Consider the following 23,852-nt stretch of genomic DNA (forward strand, 5'->3'; position numbering starts at 1 on the left):
CCAAAGTCCCATGTTCATTGATTTCATATTCTTGTGAGCCTTAGAGTGTGTCCTGCATTATTACCTGTCTTGTCAAATTTACATGGCATATGTTCTTTAATACATTTTTGCTCCGCCAAACGACTACAGACCCGTAATAATGTGCTAATCCGGCTCTCACTAAAGGTCATGCTACTCCTAACAACCAGAGTGGTTTGAACTAAACAACTGACATTATCACAAAAAACATAGAAACTTTCAGAAATCAACTTATATTCATTATCAAAGTGACAGCTAAAGGGCAAATCCATGACAGTCTTTGTTGAAATGTATTTTGTGGAGTAGGAGAGACACTTGGTTGTAGATACTCCCCTTAATCTGCTATTGAGAAGTTCAGCTCAGGTTTAAAATGTCAGTTTAATCTATAATCTAATCACACAAGTAGATAAAATATTGGTTTCCACGTCACCTGAAACATGCATAAATGCTTCTTTGCGCAAGCTTTGGCCTATTTACCGACATAAAAGACATCTGAATTGTCTTATTTGAATAATTGAGAATAAATCATGTTGACTATCGGCTTCAGAAAGTCTGAATGTTGCACAAACACACTCCTCCTGTGTTGACTTTAATATCGCAGTGTGATTACCGGGCCGCTCTCCAAAGGGATTTTGTGCAAAAATGTTGTTCTAAAAGCAGTGCTGCTGCAGCCACCACACTTACCTAACTGCTCCTTTGCAATCCACATTTCTCCAAGAATTTCAAGTTCAAAACAGTAATTTCTTACCAAGGACAGATATTGTGCTGCGACCAGCCCTGAGCAGAGCTGCATCACTGACTACAGTAACACAGTGTTCTCTTCCAGTAAACTTTCTATGTTGGTCACAAATTGGCCGCTCGCCTCAGTCAGGGAAAATATGCAGCTTTTTATAGGACTCTGCATTTTAGGATCTTTTGTCTTGAAAATGAACATTCCTCTTGTTAAATTCGCCTAAAGAAACACCCGGCTGTCTCACAGAGAGGCTCCTTTTTGTGTGATCGTGTCAGGAATGATCACTGGTTATGATTAAATGAACACCTGATTCTGCAGTATAATAGGTGTGAGATCAAAGGTATCAGGTTTGCTTTTTTAGCTTGCAGCGTAGCAAGAGTTATAGTTTTTCTTTGTAAACAAACTGCAGGTAATTCACAAGAATACCATCTTAGTGACATTTTTGTAGATCTTTTAAAGCTTTTTTTAGTCGTGTTAGAAATATAACATGACATCTAGTAGAGACATTCATAATGCCCAGAGGTAATCCCCTGACATTTCCTCCAGCGCCACCAGCAGTTCAGAAGTTTCACTTATCCTGTGAAATATCTCAACCTCTACTTGATGAGCTGGCACAGACTGTTGTAAAGATATTTATGGCCCCTAGATGATGAATGGCTTTGTTGATCCCCTGACTTCACTTCCTCCAGGGCCACCATAAGGTTCACATTTGTGGTTTTGATTGAAAAGTCTCTGCAGTGTTTGGATGGATTGCTGTGAAATTTGGTACACACATTCATCACTCCCTGAGGAGGAAGTGAAATAACTATGTCGTTCCTTTAAATTTCAATTTGTCCAGCATTAATGACGTTGCTGTGAGCCTCAACTGTACTTTGTGTTACATAATTAAGCATACTGGTATTCACGTGGCAGCCATTTTCCTCTGACGTCACTGCAGGGTGAGAAGCTCAAATGTTGCACTGCCTTGTTCCAGGTTTCAAGTCGTAAAGCCATTGTGAATCTGGCAAATTGTATCATTTTCAGCTGTATTTCAACATAAAACAACACATACTCGGCTAACGTTAGCATTCCACCGTTTCCTAGCTAACATTAGCATTTGACAGTGTTACACGATCCATTTATTCATAAATATCAACACACATCTTGGACACATTAACTTAAGCCTGGAAGTGAAACACACTGGATGTGGTAAAACAATAATGCTAGCTAGGAAGTGGATGAATGCTAACGTTAGCAAATGGGTTATCAAATGTGTTGTGTTAGCTTGAAATACAGCCCGATTTCCCTCCAAATGTTCACTGTTCATTGTCTTTTCAGTCGCTAATCAATCAGGAAGTGGTGAAGTGATGACGATCTGTCAGGCTAACTTTGTTGTAATGACTTGCATCCTGTAACACAGCAGTACGACATTTAATCTTCCCATCCCAACTTCAGAGGAAAATGGCCGCCACGTGAATATGGTCTATAGTCCCTCCAGGAAGAATACTTTGGGGCATGGATAAAGTGTATGAAATCAACGAGTGCATCCTGTTTGTGCAGGAGAAAAAAGATGGGGAGGCTTAAACTTGAATAAAAACACGGATTCCAATAGTAACCAAACTTGCAGGCCTGTGCGAGATTGATTGTGTGGTGAATACTTGGAAAAATTGAATATATTGAGCGGTCGTTGGACTTGTCTGAAGATTTCATTGGTTGATTCTCACAGCTGGCCTTCAAATCCTCTCTAACCTGCTCTCTGCTCCTTTGTGTGAGACCTTTCATTTATCAGACTCTTTGTCCACCAGGTCTACAGCCGTGCCTTCTTTGTTGTCACTCCTACAAGAGGAGTGCGTGCGTGTGTGTGTGTTAGTGTGTGTGTGTGTTAGTGTGTGCGTGCCAGCCGTCGCAGGGGCCTCTCCTCGAGATTTCTACAGAATTTGGGCTTGGCTTTGTGATTCAAGGCTGGACAGTTGATCCAGGGGAGGACAGAGAGTGAAGAAGAATGCGAAGAAGAAGAATGAGCGACTGACGGAGAGAAAGTTGGGAGGATGCCAGATTCTATTGAAAGTCTTTGCACAGCGTTTGAAGTCAGAGGATGAGGATTTAGAGGGAAGCAGGATTATTCAGAGTCAATACCCCTCAACAATCCAGGCGTTTGGGCCGCTGCAAAGAAACAACGTAGTCTAACCGCGGCTGTTTTTACCCCTCTGTCTCCTGTTACTGCTCCTGCGTCAGACATGTTGGTTAGCGTCACGCTGTTATTGTGCTCACAGGAATAGTTTGACATTTCGGGGGAATATACATATTTTATTCTATTTTCTGAGTTGAATGGGAAGATTGATACCACTCATATAGCTGTGACTTATATGTGAAGCTACAGCCGGCCGCCAGTTAGCTTAGCGTAGCACAAAGACTGGAAACGGGGAAAGACCTTATACCTGGCTCTCTCAAAAATCCGACTATTTGTGCCTCTAAATCACACTGTATCTAATTTGTTTTATCCTTATAATAACCAAAGTGTAAAAATGACAACATGCCCTTGTTTGGATATGTAAGTTTAAGATACGTCATTTATTAACTAAGTAGTGAGCTTGAAAGTTGCTAGTAGGTGGAATATGTTACCTTACAAAGAGCCAGGCTCTGAGAGTGGTATTGATCTTCTCATCTATCTCCCTGTCAGAAAGACAATAACTGTCCTTTCAGAAATTGGAGTCACCCATAAATGACAGTCCAGTCATTATCTACTCACCCTCATGCCGATGTAAAGTCAGTTTTCTAGTCCACAAAACATTTGTGGTGCCTCACAGCAAAGCAGTGTTGCAGCATTCTCCCAAACAACTGAAGTAGAAGGAGACTGATTAAAATAAGTTATATATACTGTTTTTTGAAACCTCACTGTAGCTGCTAAGCTAAAGGTGTTAGCGTGCACCCTGTCTGAAGTGGGTGCACGAGCTCGATTGCCAGTCGAGGGTGTCTTTTCAGATCAGTTTGGTCTCTCGGGGCTGATGGAGACTTGAATAATGCTGAACGTGCTCTATGGAGCCATTTTGTTTTTCTTTTTTTCAGTAGTCCCCATCTACTTCAGTTGATTAGGAGAATAATGCAACACTTCACTCGACTTTTCGACATCATGGGAGTGATTGGATAATGACTAACTTTTCATTTTTGGGTGAACTTATCTCCTACATGACTTTGTCCTTTATGTTGTTCTTCACAACATGTTTCTGCATGTGGCCTAGCCCTCTGTCTTTTCTTTCAGATTGTTATTTTAATTAGGTCTTTTTAACCACAGGAACCTAAGGCATTCAAATTGCTGCTTTATATTGTCTTTTTCCATAAATAACTTTTTAATACCCAGCATCCTCATCCGACATTCCCAGAGAAACCCTCGAGAGCTTTTATACTGTCAGACATGAGGCTAATTGCTGACTCTACATCATTTTGTGTGTGTGAGTGTTTTCAGTTTACTGCTGCTCAGGAGATCCAGCTCAGTTGACACACTTCTTCGAATCCTGAACTGCCGCTGTGTCCCAGAGGTGAACTTCAGCAGTCACACAGACGTGCCAACATGAACACACGCTGACTTTCTCTGTCTTACATTTTGTTTCTGCTGCCTTCAAACACATACTGTTTTTATCCACACACACTGCACTGTAGCCACACACTGCATAGAGATGAGCCCTAAAAATACACATACCAGTCAGCACTTTACATTGTTTGTCTCCTGTGTGCCCGTTTGAAATGGAGATTTATGGCTGCCGGCCGTTGTCTTAGGGCCATTTTCTAGATTAGATGATACAGCACACTGCTAAACAGGAACTGCATCTTTATGACTCATTTACACACTTTTTTTTTTGTTATCTGTTAGAGATTTACATAGTGTGAGGTGTGTGAAGACAGGAGGGTAGTATATATATCCAGTGTGATGTTTGTGCGGGAGAGCTGACTGTGCAGCCGAAAAATGTACAGCTGTTAGCAGTGTGCAGCAAAGACTGAGCGCTCCACACAGACCATGTTACTTTGATTTGTTGGTATGTTAAGTAAATAATAGGCTCTTTTTCTGGGAGTAGCTCTCAAGTTCAACCAAAAAATTCCTCAAATAATTTAGAAGTACAAATTAACGGCAAACAAGACTCAAATTAGGGCTGCCCATAGGACTCTCGGCGTGTTTCTCTTGTTCGGAGAAGAGAAATCACTTCTTCTGTCAGTCTGACGGAAGGAAGTATTTCCTGCGTAAGGAAGAAGTCTCCAGGGATTAGTCTGCAGCCGTCTGGGCGATGAAACCCTAAACAGGGCAACGCACAGCAACACACCAAGCCTACTGTCTGCTCCCACTTCTTCTCTTCCCCCCTCATCCTGTCCTTCTCCCCTACATGGCAGATATAATGGCATAATGGTCCTGCTTATCACGACTAGTCTCCTGGCATGAGTGACAAATGAATGTTGTTTTTACTGCTGAGTCCAGCATCTGATAACACTGTTAACACTGTTGACTCTGATTCATCCCTTTGAAATATGTTTCCTCTCATTAGTTCAGACGAGATTATTGTGGCAAATTTAGCATCACTTGAGCTTTTCACATTGACAGTGACATGATAGTTTTATATACCACGCACCAAAATGTAAGATACCTTTTTAAAAAAATTGTTTTTTGTTTAAATTTTACCATGAAACAATAAATAACAGGTACTTTATGCTACTTAAGGACAGAAATGTGACACAGTAACGTTAAGAGACTTTAAGGACGCCGGCCTGTACACTTTCCCACCCGTCACAATTCAAGCAGGGCACAAACATCATTCAGTTGGCGTTGAGTTTGAGAGAGAGACTGAAATAAAGGATATGAAAAAGTGACCACCATAACATCAACTCAGTGTCAATACCTGTACCTGTAGAAATGTAAAATGTAGACTGTCTTCTGAACTGGAAAATCTCATAATATCATAAAACAGAGTATTTTACCTCTGATTAATCTTCCCGCCGCACTTCTTTAACCTCGTTGCTAATAACCCATATATGAACAGCAATAGAGAAGCTTAAATGGATGTTTTGATATAAATCAAGGGCGAGTAGATAAAGACTGGATTGTCACTTTTAGTTTTGCATGAATGCCAGCGTGGTATCATGCATTTGTAAAAGGGACACGCTTTGTTAGGAGTTATTGTAATTAGATGTTCATCAATAACATAATGGTTGCTCTTTTGTAGGCCAGTCAAGGAGCTGAAGTTACACAGCTTACCGCTCTCAGACCGATGAACCTAATGTTCCATATCATCTTTTTATAAATCTAATGTAATTATCCAGTTCACTAGAGTAATCACTGGCGTGCTGTGTGCGTCGGCCCTGTTGGCTCCTTCGCCGGCATGTAACAGCTCCCTCAGCCCCAGCCACAGGAAACCCTCAACAGCCTCACACAGAGCCACCTTTGAAAGCTAATGAAAGCTTTATTATGATATTATTATTTTCACTCTGGCTCTTAAAACCGTGGCAGCTCGCTCTCGTTCTGTCTGGGTTTCTGTGTGTGTCCTCTCTTATAATCTTTACAAGTCGGCGTGTGCTTAAACCTGACCTGTGTTTCTACATGGATGTATGAAAGGATATTTGACCTATACATACAGGAGGCACACACACACACACGCACACCCGCAAACATGCACACACACTTTCCTACAAGAAGCACTTGTGCCCCACTTTATTGACCCTCTCTGCTTCTTTTCCTGAACGGCATATTAAAGGCTGTGTTCACAGCAGAGCTCTGTGCTCTTTGAAGTGTTCAAGAGCTGCAACAGATCCTCAAATATTGACTTTTAAGCCTTCTGGAGGAAAGAGAGAGCAGCAGCAGAGGGAGAGAGAGAGAGAGAGACGGATATGGAGATGGAGAGGAAAAACGGACAGTCAGACAGAGACAGACGGAGCGAAGTGCTTTTGTTGTAGTTCAGGTGGGTGTTGTCAGATTTGTGACAGTGGCGCTGAATTTGCTTTGGCTAAATGTGTGTTTGCCAGCTGTAAATGTATGTAGGGAGGAGCGTGTTTATTGATGTGGAGGAGGAAGTACACAGAGATAAGGGCTGATGGTAAGCTGAGCCTGACTCCGGGCAAAACAGATTAAAATGACGTACAGTCTTAATGTGTCTCTGCTCTCCTTTCCTCTTTTCTGTCCTCCTCTGCTGACATTTTGCTTTTTCATTCCTTCCCTTTCTTTACCTATCATCTTATCATTTTCTTTCTTCACATTTCCTCCCCTCCTTCAATTACTCTCATTCCTTATTTCCTGTCTTTCATCTAATCTCTAATTTCCTTTCCTTTCCTTTCCTTTCCTTTCCTTTCCTTTCCATTCCTCCTCTTCCCTTTTCTTTCTTTCTTTCTTTCTTTCTTTCTTTCTTTCTTTCTTTCTTTGTTTCTTCTCTCTCCTCTCCTCTCCTCTCCTCTCCTCCATGTTTCTAACTTAATAAATCACATTTCACCCCCGCCGTCCGTCCCTGCGCCAGAGCACACTTCTGTAACACCTCTGAGCAGGCGACTGTTTTCAGTTTTAAAACAATGCCGTCTTTATGGGAACTGAAGACGGAAGGAAAAAGAAAACATCCCGGGGCTTTTTAACTTTTCTCAGGAACCTTTTTTTTCTGCCATCTGCAGGTCAGACTGGTCAGTCTTGGCTGTTGCTGCCAAGTTGAAAAGGAGATAGATCTGCTAACCAGAGGGTCGAAACTTACGCGTAGAAACATTTTGAGATGGCACAGTTTGATATATATTTCTCCCCCTCCTCATGCAAACATGCTTGCACATGCCCTAACACACACACAAACACACACATACATAAAAGGCCCAGTTTGTTTGGTGGTTTGTTTGTAGATGGGAGCAGGCAGGTACACTGAGCTCAGTCACGCACACTGAATAACACTTTGTGCTTCACCTCAATCTCCTGCTGAATCGGAACAGTCTGCCATGTTGTGTGCATGTGTACGATGATGCTGCCTTGATATAAAGTCTTGTTTGTTTGCCTTATCTGTTCCCTTGCACGTCTTCTGTCTTTTCATACGTAAATTTGCTCTCCGAGCAGCTTGCTCCTCTAGATGTAGGGTTGTCAGACACTTCCATAAAGCTCTGTGTTGTGTGATAACAGAGCTCACAAACTTCCAGTAACATGCCTGTGTGAAAATTTTGTCACAGCAGAAAAGCTAAAGTGAGATTATTTAAAACCCTTTATCTAAACCCTGACAGTGCTGCGTTCAGTGGGCTTCTGTAAATAAGTGCTTTAACGGTGTAAACATGTACTTCTGCTTCTTGCAGAGATTACAGGCAGATTTATTTTTACCTTCTGTATCCAGCAGCTTAACAGTCTGTTAGTTTGTTAGCATAACTCGGTCAGGCCGGCTTCCAGTTTAAGGCAAGTCATGTAGTCAAATAGTTCTCATTCATTACCAGGTAAATCAAAGCACACATTTTATAATGTATATAACCAGGTAGAAGTGTACGTGGTAACTCTTTATTTTATGGGTCTGCAGCTTCTGATTTATTTCCCCAGTAATTTTCAAGAAGCTTCCAAGAAAGAAAAACAACAACAACAACAATCACAATGGTGACAATAACAAAAAAGAAAATGTATCAACACTAACAACAATAACAATAACAATAACACACAACAACAATAAAGCACCACCAACAACAATAATACCAACAATAAAAATAACAATAATGACAACAACAACAATAAGATGGGCTGCAACTAATGATTATTTTCATCGTTGATTAATCTGTCGAGAATTTTTCGATTCATTAATTAGTTGTTTGGTAAATAAATTGTTAGAAGTGGTGAAAAATTGATGTACCCATGTCTTTTTTTTAATTTAATTTAATAATGATTTTTTTTAGAAGTTCACTGTCATAGAGCAAAGAACAGAAAATATTTGGATTTAAGGAGCTGAAGAAAATGACTGAAACTAATAAATCAGTTATCAAAGTTAGGGTTAGTGATTAAATTAGCTGGTGATCAGTTCAGTACTTGACGGCTAATTGATGAACATTTTCAGTTCTAATAAGAATACAGTAATAACTGAACTGTTTTTCCTGATTTTAAAGGGAGCTGGTCTCCATTTTCATATTTTCAGTCTAATTAGCATCAAATTACAAATTTGTTTCTCGGAAACTTGTTTGAAAATGACCGAGATCAAGACCATACATGTTTTTGAGCTTAACAACCATCACTGTCAGACCTTTTCTGTTTCTTTAGTCACCGCAAATATTTGTGCAGAAAACAATGTAATCAAAGTTCATCCTGGAACAACAAAGCGTGCCGTGCTTCTTTCATCCTATAATATGCCACAATGAAGACATAGTTTTCTGTTGACTGTACTGTGTGTGCCACCCTGCAGCTCATTGACTTTCATCGTGTGTCTTTTGCTTTGGGATGAGCTGAACCCACAGAGCCACTGACTCATCCTCTCTAGATGGAGAATGGCCTTTTCTGCAGCCTATCAGATGTCACTGAGCTTCTCTGTTGTGGTCGCAGCCATTCAGAGAGGATGAATCACATTAATAAAAGCCATCTTTGCGTTGCTCAACAGCTCGGCTGAGGTCGTCTGGTGGCATTTGAGTGCTGGAAAACCTGGAAAACACGGGGAGCTTCAAACGAAGTGGCTGATGTTAATGCGATCTGTTCACACGTTGCAGTGCATTCCCTGTGTCAGCCACGCTTCTGCTTATTCTGTGTGTGTGAAAGAGAGAGAGAGAGAGCAGGTGCTTTTGGTGTTTTGTCTGTTTTAAGAGGATCCTCAACTACAAAATCTCATCTTATTTCTCATCCAGCTGACTGATCCTTCTCCTCGATGACAAATCTATGAATAGGAATAAACACACACGCATTCACAGACAGAAGTAAGCAGAAGCTGGTGATGCAGCATTTTACCGCCTTCACAAATACCTCTTGAGCCATTACATCAGCTAATGTCATGAAATTGTAGTGACACTTTTATCTTTTGGAGTTGTAAACAATCCACCAAAGCCAGTGTGATTTGTAAACCACATTTGATGGCCATGTTTCAGCGTCTGAAGGACTGTTACAGACTTACTTGCTCTCTTTATTTGATATTTCCAGTCACAGAAGGTGGATTATTCTCACCGCCAGCACATAAAGGCGTGCCTGTGCCATCTCGACCTTGATATCAAATAACGGTTTACTTGTCTGAATGCATTGTGGTTAGGATTACATTTTGTTATTTGTGTGCTTAGTTGACACCCAGAACAAATCAAAGAGGGCGTTCACATTTGGTCCGTCCTGAGTGATCCGATCAGAAGTGGACAGCTTCAAGCCCATCAGTCCACACCTGAGTCTCATCATGCGTCTTGAGTGACCTCTTGTGATCAGATCTCACTTCTCCTTTTTACACAAAGAAAGTAAAATCTTCATGTATAACATTTGCCGAATTAACAAGAAGCCCCAAATAGTTAAGTTAGTGTTGTAGACAGCGTTTCACAATGTTTATACAGTTTCTCCTGACGCAACAACACTCAAAATTGAGTGTTTTTTAAGGGAGTCTGGTGACGTTCTCCACAGATGACAAAGAAGTAGCCTACATTAGTTATTGTTTACTGTATTTGTACAGTCATAAGTTATATTCTTTAGCGTTCTTTGAGTGTATAACCTCTTTATCAAAGTGGAAAGTTTGAATCAGGATCAGTTATGAATTGTTTCCTTTGGACATTGTGGGCTGCTTCATGCAACACATGTTTAGTCAGTTTAAGCCGACTTTTTCTGTTTTCTCTGCTCAACATCACACTGATCCAATAGTTTTAAATGAGGTATGTCTCCCTCTGGTGGTCAAAACAGCACTCTGCATTTTCTTGCAGAGTGTCGGCTGAACCTGCACCTGTGTTTGTGCAAATGTTGTCCTACATTAGAGTTTCCATGGTGCTTAATAATTGTCTTATATCTGCGTCTGACGTCTGGTCTGCTGATTTTATGTCACCGTTATCAGACACAGAGAGGCAAACACAGCGAGAGGGATGGCATAATGAAGTGCAATGAAAATATATTTTTTCTACTTTAGCGCCAACTGCCAGAAGCCCTGACCTTATGTGTAACTCATCACTCGGTTAGCTTCCCCTGTCACAGTTAACCAGATCATCCTACATTAAAGAAAATGAGAAGTGCAGCAATTATGGGAGAAAGGAAGAAAACGGGATCAAATTTAAAAGCCTTTTAGACATGCAGAAAAGCTCAGCTGCTGAGGAATTTAACTGAAGGGGCTTTGTCATCGCTATATAATGGCCAATATATCAGATCTGATGACGGTCGACCGTACCCGGGCTCTCAAACATTAATTGTCCATATATCAGAATTTGTTTTGCACGCCAGCAGTGGAGGGAGAAACACATGCAGGTTGATGGGAGGCATGTTGTAGCTCATTAGATTGAAAGATAAGCATTCCTTCCCGATTTCTTCAACATTTATCAGAAATGGAGACCAGATAAATGTTCATAACACAAAAACAGAATATACTGAAATACATTTTCTGAAGTGTGAACTAAAACCTACATGCCTATTGGTTTCAAATCAAATCAGTTTTATTTACATAGACCAAATCACAATCACATTGCCTCAGTGGGCTTCAACTCTGGATGCTTTTTATTATTTATCCACTTCAAAAAGTAGATTGTTTTTACCCCTCGTCTATGGAGAATGTTTTGTCTGACCGGTCGTATTGTTTGTCTCGTCTTTATGCTGTTTTATCGCTCTTTGTCCTCGTTGTGTGGAACAGCAGGATGCCTGCTGGAAAACAGTCTTTACTCTGAGTCAGGCCCACAGCTGCTCATGTTTATCACTGCTCTGCTGTTTTTCCTGCTGAAAAAATAAATAGATGAAAAATAGAACGAGGCTTGCCGATAGAAAACGTTGTCAGCTACCCACACAGACTCTCTCTCTCTCCCTCCACCCCTTTAACTCTTCACCCCGCATTAAGCCTGATACCATCATGTGTCCAGCTGCTAATGAACTGAAGCAGACCGGACCCTCAGTTACAGTGTGAAGAAGCCGCTCCGCTGTATGAGAGTGTTTTATATCATGCTGACTCGGCCTCTTTTTGGTGTTTCTCCCGCTGCCAGATATGCAAACATGTCTGCTCTCCTATTATCAGCTGGGTCATTGACACTCCGAACACACACACAAGCAGAACAGGCACACTGTGGCATCCTCATTAGGACGGTTTTTAACATGTGGAAACGCACCCGGAGGTCTTCTCAACAAAAATGTTCCTGTATGAATGTTGGGATCAATGAGAGATATGAAGATTGTGTTGTGTTGATAAGGGCGGATCAGAGGTTGTTGATGTGGTGAACTTCTTTTGCAAACAGCTGCTTGTGTATACACGGAGCACCATGAGCTTTCATTTGGAGTCCTATACAGTAAGTCCAGTATTACCTCTTTTTATGCCTCTACGTCGGCAAACCATGGCCGGAGGCATTATGTTCTTGGGTTGTCTGTCCAGACGTCCATCCAATTCTTGTCAGTGCAGTGGACACCTCGAGGGAATGTCTTCAAATGAGAGACTTGGTGTTCAAAGGTTAACTGTGACATTTCAGGCCATTACTCAACAATTCAATTACAACAACATTTTACACAAATGTCTAATTGGATAAAATGATGAAATGATGATATTTTGTATCCAAAAGGTCAAAGGTCAAGAGGCCACTGTGACATCATAATATTCTGCACATTTTGATATTATCAAAATATCACTGCCCACATACTTCCATGCGTCCTTCACGTTGGCATGGATGTGAAGCAATACAACCACTAGAAGGCGCCACTTGGAGTGTTGTCGTTCTTGCACGGACCTCGCCAGATTTTCAACTCACATAACCTCTCCTCAAAAACTTCCACCATTTTTAAAACTTCTGTCTCTTGTCCTGTGGTCGTGTCTTGCTCGAACTATTGGCTACACTGCCCACCAGAACTACCAGAGGTACTGCTCCGTTGGTCCGTATCTATAAGCTTTCAGAAAACTGGATAAAATGAATTAAGAGTATGGACTGAAGGCTCCGTCTGTATCCGTATGTGTATTTGTGCCAATTCTGGCCCTCAGAAACAATTTTGTGCAGCTTTGAACAAGACATGAGTTGCATGCACTAAATTTTAATCATTTCATTTCAGTACTTTCACTTGCCTACATGCTACACACTATTCGGCAACTGCATCAAACCGCGTCCCCCTAACAAGCGTCTGTCAGGCTGGTGATGACAGCTTGTAGGAAGCTTCTGGTTGCATGGCAACTAATGGTACCTCACGAGTACGCAGGAATTATGTCCTGTCATAATGCTGGTCCTGTGTTTCGCTGGAGGACTAGTTTATTTTGGAAGTAAGATGGAAAAGTCACCCTGGAAAAAGCTCTGTATGGTTGAGGAGAAATGGAGGTTTCAATAAAAATGGATCAGCTCTTCAGTCGTCAGGGGACAAATAAAGTTATCTGTCTCGTCTTCATCTCATTTATATGCTGCCTCCCTATTGGCACCCAGTCAAAACTATGAGAACCTGATATAACACATCATCATTTGATCCATTATTACTGTAAAATATCGATTACAGCAGCTTTGAATAAACTATTCGGCCTGTTTCAGAGTGCCATGCTTGAATATTTCTGCTTCATGAAGGTAGAAACTCTCCTCTCCTCCTCCCCTCTTTTTCCCTTTTCTCCTTCTCCTTGTGTTATTTCTGTCCTCAGGCTTGCCCACAGGCCTGGCCGCCGGTCTCGGCCTCCGAGTGAGAGACCCTGCTTCAAGCTCTGTTTTTGCTGAAAAATTAAAACGCCGTGGACAGCCAGCAGCTCCTGCGTGGGTGTTCCTCTAATGCTGCAGACTTGTTTAGACAGCAGAATCCCTGATCATCTTATTACCCATGCCTTTTCAAGTTTGCCTCGATGCACCTACCACGGGAGAACCGCCACGTTACGCGATGACACGATTTCTATCACAAGAATACACCAGTGAGAGAGAAAAAACACAGACAAATGTGTTTACTACACAGACATTGGTTATGTGGTTTGACAGGTGGGATTCATTAACTCCACAATCTAATCTGGTAAACCTCCCCTGAAGCACGCGCCGTAATCCCTGTGGGACCCTTCATAACTCTGCCTGCTCTGCTTCCTACACCCAGCGGCTGTAATAATCTCTTACTGTACTCCACGAGCACATATTTCTCTCTCTGCTCGTCTTCTCTCTATTTCAGTCACACAGTCACATCTGCACTGCCACTCTTGTTTTTGCCATCCTTTACACATTCTCTCCCTGTTGTTCTCGACCCAGAGTGCTTTCTGTGTGGGAGCTGCATCGTCTTTTCTGCTGAAGTCTCAGATCTTGTCAGAGCCATCACGTCCCTCTGAGATCATTGAAGGCCTGTGATCAGGTTCAGCTCCTGGTACCTCTCCGTTTAATTCTGCCGGCTCGAGACGCCGTGCCTGCAGGCATGCCAGACCCCTCTCTGCTCCCCCTCGCAGTCGCCCTCTCCAGGGGGCTTTCGGTCAATCTTTCCACGTCGGTGCATATTGTACAGCACCCGACCGTCTAAGCCCTCATCACACTGGTAACCCCCCCCCTCAGACTCCAGGCTCCAGGCCTTCACCCTGACTATTTCCTCAGAACCCATGACAGGCACATGATGTGAGAATGGCCATGGCTCAGGTATTAGCTGAGACAAAAACTGAAAAAATCACAGACAAAGGGATAAAGGCGAGCTGGTGAAGCATTTGCTATTGTGCTGGGGTTATAAGTTCATGTCTGGCAAAACACGTAGAGCCCGCTCATCTTATTTAAGTCATTTTCCTGGAAAGTCGTACTTTAATAGTGGTGTCACAAGACTAGAGTTTCTATACCATAGCTTGAAAAATATTGATATTTGATACCACGGGGAAAAATTGACATTGAAGTCATAACATATTTATTATTAAAAGATGAATGTAACAAGAATGTAACAAGAATATAACATGACAACGAGGTACGACTTTTCTTGGCTTGTAGCAGAGAACAGGTCGTTCAATATCAAACTTTTATAGAAACATTATTTTTTCTCTCTCTTTAGATTAGGCCTTTAAAAGTAATGTGTGCGAGTCATGTTGCTGTCAGTGCAGTGGCAGCAGCGTATCCATACTGCAGCAAATGAGTATTGAAACTGTTTCAAACAGAACTAATCAGGATCAATACGTATTGATATATTGATATTTTTGACAACATTAAACTGTTATATGTAATACTATAGAGTTTTATTTATGTATGTTGCTAACCTTGCTGGATTCAACAGTTAAAGTAATTTTTAGTATTGTAGAAGTTTTCTGAATGAATGATTAGGGTTGAACAATTTTATTGGTTGCTGTCCAGTATTGGCCTATCACAAGTTTACTGTTTCAGTACACTGATGTCATTTTGGAGAATAAAGTTTGTTATTAAATTGTAAAATGTCCTGCCTCCATTACTTATCTTTGTCACAGTCTGTATGTACAGCATAAAATATTGGCCAGTATATCTATAAGGGAACTTTTTGCACGGCTGTGTAATAAAAAATGTATTAAATGTATTAAAAAAAGGGTAAAGTATTTCATTAAATATGATATGAGTTATTTTAATATATCTTGGTATCACTTCATGCTTCTGGGTGTCACGACTATAAATGTCACACTCAACATGAATTTTTCATTCCAGACCAATCTGATGAATACTGAAGACATACACAGGAGTAATGATGCACCGTTTCAGACACGGGGCGTCTTTGACCAGCGACTTAAACAATAGATTTAAGGATATTGGTGAACATTGTCAGTGTCTATGCTCATTGGAGAATGATCACAAACATTTCTGCAGGCAGGCAGATGGATTTGAAACTGGAACAACAGGGGAAAAGAGATATTGTATTGGATCCAAACTGCCTTTCTTTATTTTTCTTTTTTCTTTTACAGGAGACATTTTAGCTCTCCACAGTAGAAGAGGTGTGATAACATTAAAAACTATTCTATTTAGAAAAGTTTTAATAGTCCTGCTGACTCACTTTAATGGTTCGCGGATGAAAGTGAGCAAAAATGGACCAGGCTCTCCCTCCTATTAAAGCTAGAGGACCAGTTTCACAGTTTGGGAAATATGCAAATTCATTCTTGACTTGACCAGTTTCACATCTGTGTGTCAGGTATAAAGTTGGGGCCATTTGATGATTAGCTTAGCTTTGCATAAAGTCTACTATCAGGGGGGAACAGCTATAGTTTGTTTATTCCATGAAAAAGAAAACCAGTTTTGCAGGAGCTTCTTAGTCTAAACTAAGCTAACTATCTCCTGTGCGCCATCATTTCCAAAATGTCAGACTTCACTTTACCTTTTTAACAGATTTCATGGTGCTCAAAGGCAACTAGCTTTTATTTCTGTCCTTGAATGTATCTTCAGCACACCTGGACCCTTCTTCCTCTTCTGTGACTGTTGGGGGCCGTAATCCCGCGTTATCTGCACACTTCCCCAAACAAGCGCTCCTGTAACACACACGTAGAAACACACTCGTAAGCAAAGCTGGATGCTGCTTACAGCTGCGGGTCCACTGCTGCGACAGACAAAAGAGCGACAGCGTGAGCTGCTTTCCTCTCCTGATGCAGCCTAAGCATTCGAATCTGTCTCGCAGAAATACTTCCAGGAGTGGAGCTAAGCAGAATTTGCTTGACATTTACTTTCATGGTGATAAAAAATTCATGAGTGGGAAAATCGTGTGCTGAAAATCATGTTTTTTAGGTTGAAAGTGAGCATCTCATGCTCGTAAAGCAGAGTCAGAGGCAGGCATGCTGCCAAGTACATGTGTGTTTTATGCTAATTGGATGGACATTATTATAATTGCTTATTCTGTGGAATTAATTTGTCAAGTATATGGAGATGAGGATCCTCTCCATCTCCCCCGGCTCTCTTAACCTTTCTTCTCCCTCATTTCACTCTCTTAACCGCTGCCTTTCTTCTGTCATGTTTCTCCTCCCATCTCTCTTCTCTGTTTCATCCACTTGTTCTTGTTCTCACTCCAAGAACTCCCATGACACCACGAGTCTTTCTCTCCTCTCCTCTCACTGACACCACTCAGGCTGGTTTGGGAGAAGTGGTTGTTTTATTAAAACACTATATATAGTTCTACTGGAGCTCTGGTCATGTTATATCACAGCAGCTTCCGCACTGATGTGTTGTCACCACTTTCTTTTCCATTTGTCTCTGTCAGCTCCGCTTTTGATTAGAGAACAAATTGCTTCCCCGAAGCTCTATAAGGGCAATATACTGTATACGACTCTGTTCATACCACAACACGGTAGTTTCAGCCCAAACTGTTAACAGAGAATATTTATGCTTTCAGTTCTCTTCTTCTAGCTCTCGTGAGGTTGGAAGGGCAACTTTGAAGCAAGAAAGATGATCTGCAGTCCCTCTGTATTGTTTTTTCTTTATTTATTTCTCTCTCACTTTCTCTGTCTTGCTCTCCATCCCCAGACACCTTCGAGGTCTTAATGAGGCAGGCGGAGAACCACACCAACGTCGTCCTCCAGGAGTCGTACCGCAACATGGCTGATCAGGCCGAGGTTCCTGTGCGGGAACTCTTCACTGACATCGGTCTCTTCCTGCTGGGGTCTGAGCTCAACGTTGACGACCTAGTGCAGCGATTCTTCGATGCCCTCTTCCCGCTCGTCTACAATCACCTCATCAACCCAGGCCTCAGCGACATATCGCCGGGCTACGCCGAGTGTGTGAGGTCGTCCAGCCGTGACGTGAGACCGTTTGGCGGGGCGCCCAGCATCCTGGCTGATCAGATCACTCGCTCTGGGGTGTCAGGGAAGCTTCTCCTTCAGGCGCTGCATCTCGGCATCGAGGTCATCAATACCACGGACCACTTACAGCTGAGCCGCGAGTGCAGACGGGCTCTGCTCAAGATGCACTACTGTCCTCACTGCCAGGTATGGATGCACGTCTCCGAAGTGACTTTATCGATCAGAATTAATGAAAGTGTTTTCCAGCATCACTGATTCCCAAAGTAATTCTCTTCTTCACAGGGCTTAACCCAGTCCAAGCCCTGCATGGGTTACTGCCTCAACGTGATGCGGGGCTGCTTGGCGAGCATGGCAGAGATCGACACCCACTGGAGGGAGTTTGTTCGCTCGCTGGAGGGCCTGTCAGCACGGATGCACGGACCTCAGGATTTAGAACAAGTGCTGCTGGGAGTTCACACGCTGCTTCACGATGCTGTCGGACACGCTCAGAAAAATGGACCCCGCCTTTCGGCACAGGTCAGATCATCTGTAAAGAGAGATTTATCATTGAGGATGGTAGACCTGAAACTGTGCTGTGGCTCTGCGGGAGGCAAAAACCAGTAGCGCCAGTAAATCTGACAGCGTAAATGGAAGAAGAATAGACAGAGGATAAAGCTTTTCATGGAGGGGTTTTTATTGTGAATTACACAGCTGTTCCAGCTGTTGGCTCCAAGTCAGATAGGTATGTGGTGTGGAGGCTGGAGATAAATTCCTTGAAATTGCTAATAACACACACAGGATAGTCAGACCAGAACAGGCCAGATATCTCCACACGTCCATGTGTGGCAGCTCCAAGGAGGTCAGAATCTCTGTTCACACGTACACGGGCATTTCTGAAAACAAAGCTTTTCCTGTGTGTTCTGGCCTTTCGTGCACACGTAAACGGCATTTTAGGATTTATGGAAGACTGTTTTCAGTGTTTACGTCTGGATGGGCAGGAACAGAGGCTTTTGAAACGATGATGCAGACACCCACTTTCGCTTCTCAACAGAGGTGGCAAAAGTACAAACATTCTGTACTCAGTAGAAGTAGAAGTATAGATACTTGTCTAAAAAAAGCGTAGTACTGATTCAACTTCTGTAAGAAGAAAGTAAGAAATTACATGCTCTGAAATGTACTCAGAGTTTAAACGTAAAGATTAGCTTCTTCGTAAATGCATCAGAAAGATAGTTGGTTGTTGAGTCTCATTCTCAGGATGTCAAATACCGACATTTGTGGTTGGTAAAGCGTCCTGAGCAGCAACAAAGTGAGAAATTAAGAATATACAGGCAGTAAACTGCAGGGTCTCTACAGATACGAGACACTAACACATCTTTTCTCCCCATCACAGTCCCCTCTCTGTCTGTTTCTGTCTTATGTCGTCTGCCGTTGGTGATATGCACTGATCAGTCTTGTGATGTTGGGAAGGCGGCATGCAATGACGCAAAATAAAAATGATCGATAATTCCCCTCAAAAGCATTAAAACTAAAGTAACGAGACTGTTTTAAAAAAAGTAAGGAGTTGAAAGTACAGATATTTGTGGTAAAATGTAGGGAGTGAAAGCTAAAAGTTAATAAATAAAGTACAAAAAAAGTAATACTTAAGTATTAAAATATACTTTAATGTGCAGTCACATTTCCCTGCCTCATTTTTGTCCTGTTTTCAGGAAAAAATACCAGTTGCCTTGATACTAAACCTGATACCTGTAACATATTTCATAGAAACTGAAAGTATAAGAAAGTAAAATAAAAAATAATTGATAGTATTCCACCACAGAGTAGACAATCTTTTGGTTTACACCGGCACGTACATGCCCGGTGTATGTGAATGGTCATGTGGTGTGTTAGTGTCGACAGAGACTTTTCTGAAACAGTGCCAACACCCTCGTCTCGATGGAGTTTATTTATTTATTTATTCATTTGTTTTCAAACGTTTGCAAAAATACCTGTGCATGTGCCGACTTGGTCGTACCTTTTTTTAAACTGCCAGGCAGGGAAGGTGAAAGAAAGAGGAAGAGGAAGTCTCAACAGCCACTTTTAGACTCATTTCTTCAAACCAGGAAGTCTTAATCCATAAAACATAAAAGTAATCTATAAAAGTCCAACCATAAAACATTAACAAGGTCATTTTCTGTCTACATTTATCTTATATTTTATGAAATGAACTGCTTTAGGATGTCCCTGAACTCCACTGTCTGTCCTGGTCTGATAGAGACACCACAGCTCCATCTAGTGGTTGTGTAGTGTCACTGCTGCTTGACAGGCTGCTCATGCAGTCCATTCAGAATAAAGGAGATGACAGGCCTGTCTGCACTAATGGCCTTAGTATAAACATCCGTCACTCAGCCTTCTAAAATAAGGCGTATTTGTCCTGCACCAGTACAGTTTAAAAAGATTTAAAATGCATGTTTCCTTCAATGTTTAGACTTAAATCTGTGTCTGTCTCACTTGGTAATAGGTGCACAAACTGTGTGGCCCACCGAGCAGGAGGCCTGCGCAGTCAGTCAGCATCCAGCACAGCAGCAGCAGCAGCAGAGAATCCATCCCTCTGAAAGCTCCTGTCAAAGTGTCAGGGGACTCGCTGGCTGTCAGGAGGAGGTAAGTAAGACAAAGAAGGATCATATTTTTGATTTTGGTTTATTCAATTTGCAGTTTATATACCAAACACTTTGCTTCTGCTTTCCAGGGACTTCCTGAACAGCCTACGTCTCTACCGTACGTACTACGGTGGCCTGGCGGATCAGCTGTGTGTGAGTGAGCTGGCCTCTGGTGACGGGCTGTCCTGCTGGAATGGAACCGACATGGTAAAAAGGTACGTTTTAAAGATGGCCGACAAATTCAAGTGTCTCAGTAAGTAAAGGAGCCACCACCAGCCTCCAGAAAAACTCTGTTGGAGGGATGATCAGCATTCTGCAATAAGATCTCCCCTCATCATTTTCTTCCTTGTGTTGTTTATGAAAACATCTACATCTGTTTATTCAGGGTTTTCCTTTAATTTGTCTCTCATCTGTTTAGACAGACATGGTGTCGATGTTCTTCACTATAATTTCATGGTGCCACCGGTTCATGCAGACGTACACACACCCAAACACTCAGTGATGTAACTGCTTTAGCAGCTCCTTTATTACGGACAGCATTCAAACATCAATTTCCAGGCTACATCTTTTGTACATCACTCTGAATTATACCTAGATTGAGAAGAAGAGAGATGTTTCCTTTGTTTTCGGTGCGCAGTTCATGAGGTTACACTTGAGCACACAAAAATCCAACCTTTCACTTAAATCCTCCCTCCACTCAGAGCTGTGTTTTGCTTACTGTGACTTCGCTTGTTTGACCTTCACCGTGCAGAATGATGTCTGCACAGAGTTTGATACCAGAAGGTTGTTTTCACTTTTGTCTGCTGAAGGACAAAAACTTATCTGTGCTCACTGCTCACAAATCTGAGTTTGACCCATGTGCCTGTATGTGTGAGCAGGATTTGATGACAACTAGTGTGGAAGTCAGTCATGCTCCAACATGCAACTGAGAACGCACTTTTCAGTGAAGTCGAAGACATCGCGTGTCCCACAGTTAAACTTTCAAAATATTTACATATTTATAGATGACTTATTTTTTTATGAGGAGAATTTAAATAACTTTTGATGAAAAAAAAACACAAAGCAGATATTACATATATTTTATTTGTAAGTGTGGCTCCATCATTTAGCTAAAAATGGACTCTTAAGCTATAGAGTCATCCATAGCATCCATAAAAACTTCATAGTCCATGTTGTTCTCTTCAGCCATTTACTGAAAAGTTTCTTCTTCAAATACAGTATAAATAAGATGATAACAAAATACTTCAAACATACTCCACAAGTACAATAAGCACATTTAGAACAGTATGCCAAGCATGTCAGAATCAGAATCAGAATCAGAAATACTTTATTGATCCCGGGGTGAAACTGGTACGTTACAGCTCCTTCTAGAATAATATCAATATCTTTTAACTTTACTTTAAAGTCATGGAGATATGTAAAACCATCAAACTTGATTATTTCTGTTTTATTTCTTTCATTTTCAACCATAACTGTGATATTTAAAGATATATGTTTAAACATGGTGATACGAACTATCTTACTTCAGCTGTGCTTATTTTTTGTACTGTGTTGCTTCACTTTTGTCTTTAGCGACATCGCAGACTAACTGCTAGCTTGGGGTAAACTCAAAGTGTCATTTTCTTTAGCATGTGGCCAAACAGTCTCCTGCCTAACATGAGTGAACGTGTTATTATGCATTTTAGATTAATTAATTTTGATACACTTTTTTTTATAACATCATGAAAAGACAGTTAAATTGTATGTATGCGTGTGTAAACAAAACATTGTGATTGGTTCTATTGGTTTAGTAAGAAAGCTGCAATGAGACCACAGAGCTGCTTATCTTCTTATCTAATTTCAAACAGAAATTATGTCTTAAAACATTTCTGTACAGGATCTTTGATTTCTCAGAGGACATGGACTCTCTTTAAATGTCTCAGTTATTGCTATGAAACAACGATTGATGTGGCAGAGATCTGGTTTCTGGCTCACTACATCCGGGTTCTTTGGCTCACGACCTGGCCCTTTAATTTCTTGAAAACCTCCCAGTATTTTTCTGGCAGACAGACAAGCTATTAAACTAGCTAACAGGGGTGAAAGATAACCTTGGCAGAGCACCTAGTAACATCCCCATAACACTTGCAACACAGCACAACTCTGAATCGAGCGCTGACAGATTAATGTAAAGACTGAAACAGCACGAGTCTAGACGTTCAGAGAGGGAACGTGGTGTACTGCCAGTGATCACTGCCATTAATTAATTATTTCTCTTATCAACAAAATCAGTTTAACAAACTAGGAAACGTTGTTAAAAAGCCCATTTCAGCTTGCTGAGAGGTTCAGATCAGTCTATAAAAACAGGTTTTCCATGGCAGTACAACCAGGCCAGAAGTGACAACTGCTGTGATAATCTCACCAGTGCTCTCTATGTACATACACATATATCCCAAGTTAATTCCTTTCTAGCTGAGTGGATGAATTAACGAATATCCAGCAAAAATACTTTACAAATATCGCATGAGTCCCAGATTAACGTCACGTCATTCTGTGCTTCTGCACTGTTGGATGTTATATAACAAGCAGCATAAATTCAGATAAAGTTAAATGATGAAATTGATGTGAAAATGTGTCAGCGAGAAGTGGATTCACTGTAAGAAGGAGCGTCCCTCATGCTCATGATGGTCATTAACTCATAAGTCTTCAGTGGCAACACCTTTTTACACATACAGAAAATGCTCATCACAATTTCCCAGAGCCTAAAGTGACATCTTCAGATTGCTTCTTTTGTCCAACCAACAGTCCAACACACAAAGACTCAATTTACTCTCACAAATGACATAGAAAGGCAGAAAATTGTTACAATTAAGGGGCTGGAACCAGCAAATGTTCGACATTTTTGCACCTCATGTATGGAGACTGCAGTAAGAAGAGGCCTGGTTCGATTGCCTCTTTGCTGCATGTCTTCCTCTCTCTGTCTCACCCTTTCCTGTCTCACTCTGTGAGCTGTCGTGTTCAAATCAAGACTCTAAAAGCCAAAAAAAATTTTTTTTTAAAGAAAAATTACTGAAATAATTAATCGATTATCAAAAAAGTTGACAACCAATATCTCTGGATCAATTAACTGATTAAAGGACTTACAGTTGCAGCTCTACAGAACAGTCTTATTCTGTTTTATCGTCACATTTTTAACTCACTGCTGTCTCTCTTTTTGCTTCTTCTCATGCACCATTTTCCAAATAACTGATAACACTTTATACTTACCATGAGTAATACATGTACATTTTAGAGCCCAACCGATAACTGGATTTTAGGGCTTAAACTGATACCAATATTGGGGAGTAAAATATTCTGGTTTGGATGTATGAACTGATATATTTCCTTTTTTTGCAATGATCCCTCGAATGTGTTTATCAGACACAAAAATATGTAAGAGATGATATTTTACAGTTTTAGTACATTTTACTGTCTTAAATGACGTCAGTGAGCCTAAAAGACTCAACTTTGCCAGTTAAGTTTTCATGGTGTCCCATATTGGACAGCTTATGCCGACCCCGTTATATCTGAGTATTTGCCAGCTGATATATTGGTCGGGCTCTGGTATGTGTAGTTAATCAAACTTTAGTTTATAGTTATTTCACTGTTTGCAATGAAATGCTTCATAAACCATTTATTGAGCATTTGTTTATTGTAGAGTTGTAACTGATGTTTATAAACCTTTAGATCTGCTTAATAAACGGTTTATTTATGAAACAGAGTATTTCATAT

General features: G+C 41.2%; 1 protein-coding gene across 2 annotated transcripts in view; it reads left to right on the forward strand.

The window, feature by feature from the left end:
• gpc5a (glypican 5a) overlaps positions 1-23,852 on the forward strand; it is a 151,480-nt gene that overhangs the window by 13,839 nt on the left and 113,789 nt on the right. For both annotated transcript variants that reach the window (XM_084362535.1, XM_084362536.1), the window contains 4 exons: positions 17,216-17,676; positions 17,773-18,006; positions 19,967-20,106; positions 20,195-20,320. In XM_084362535.1, coding sequence (XP_084218661.1) covers positions 17,216-17,676; positions 17,773-18,006; positions 19,967-20,106; positions 20,195-20,320 — 961 coding nt within the window. The remainder of the gene's footprint in view (positions 1-17,215; positions 17,677-17,772; positions 18,007-19,966; positions 20,107-20,194; positions 20,321-23,852) is intronic.

The sequence above is a fragment of the Pagrus pagrus genome, assembly GCF_965226575.1.
Source record: "Pagrus pagrus genome assembly, chromosome: 1".
Lineage (NCBI taxonomy): Eukaryota > Metazoa > Chordata > Actinopteri > Spariformes > Sparidae > Pagrus > Pagrus pagrus.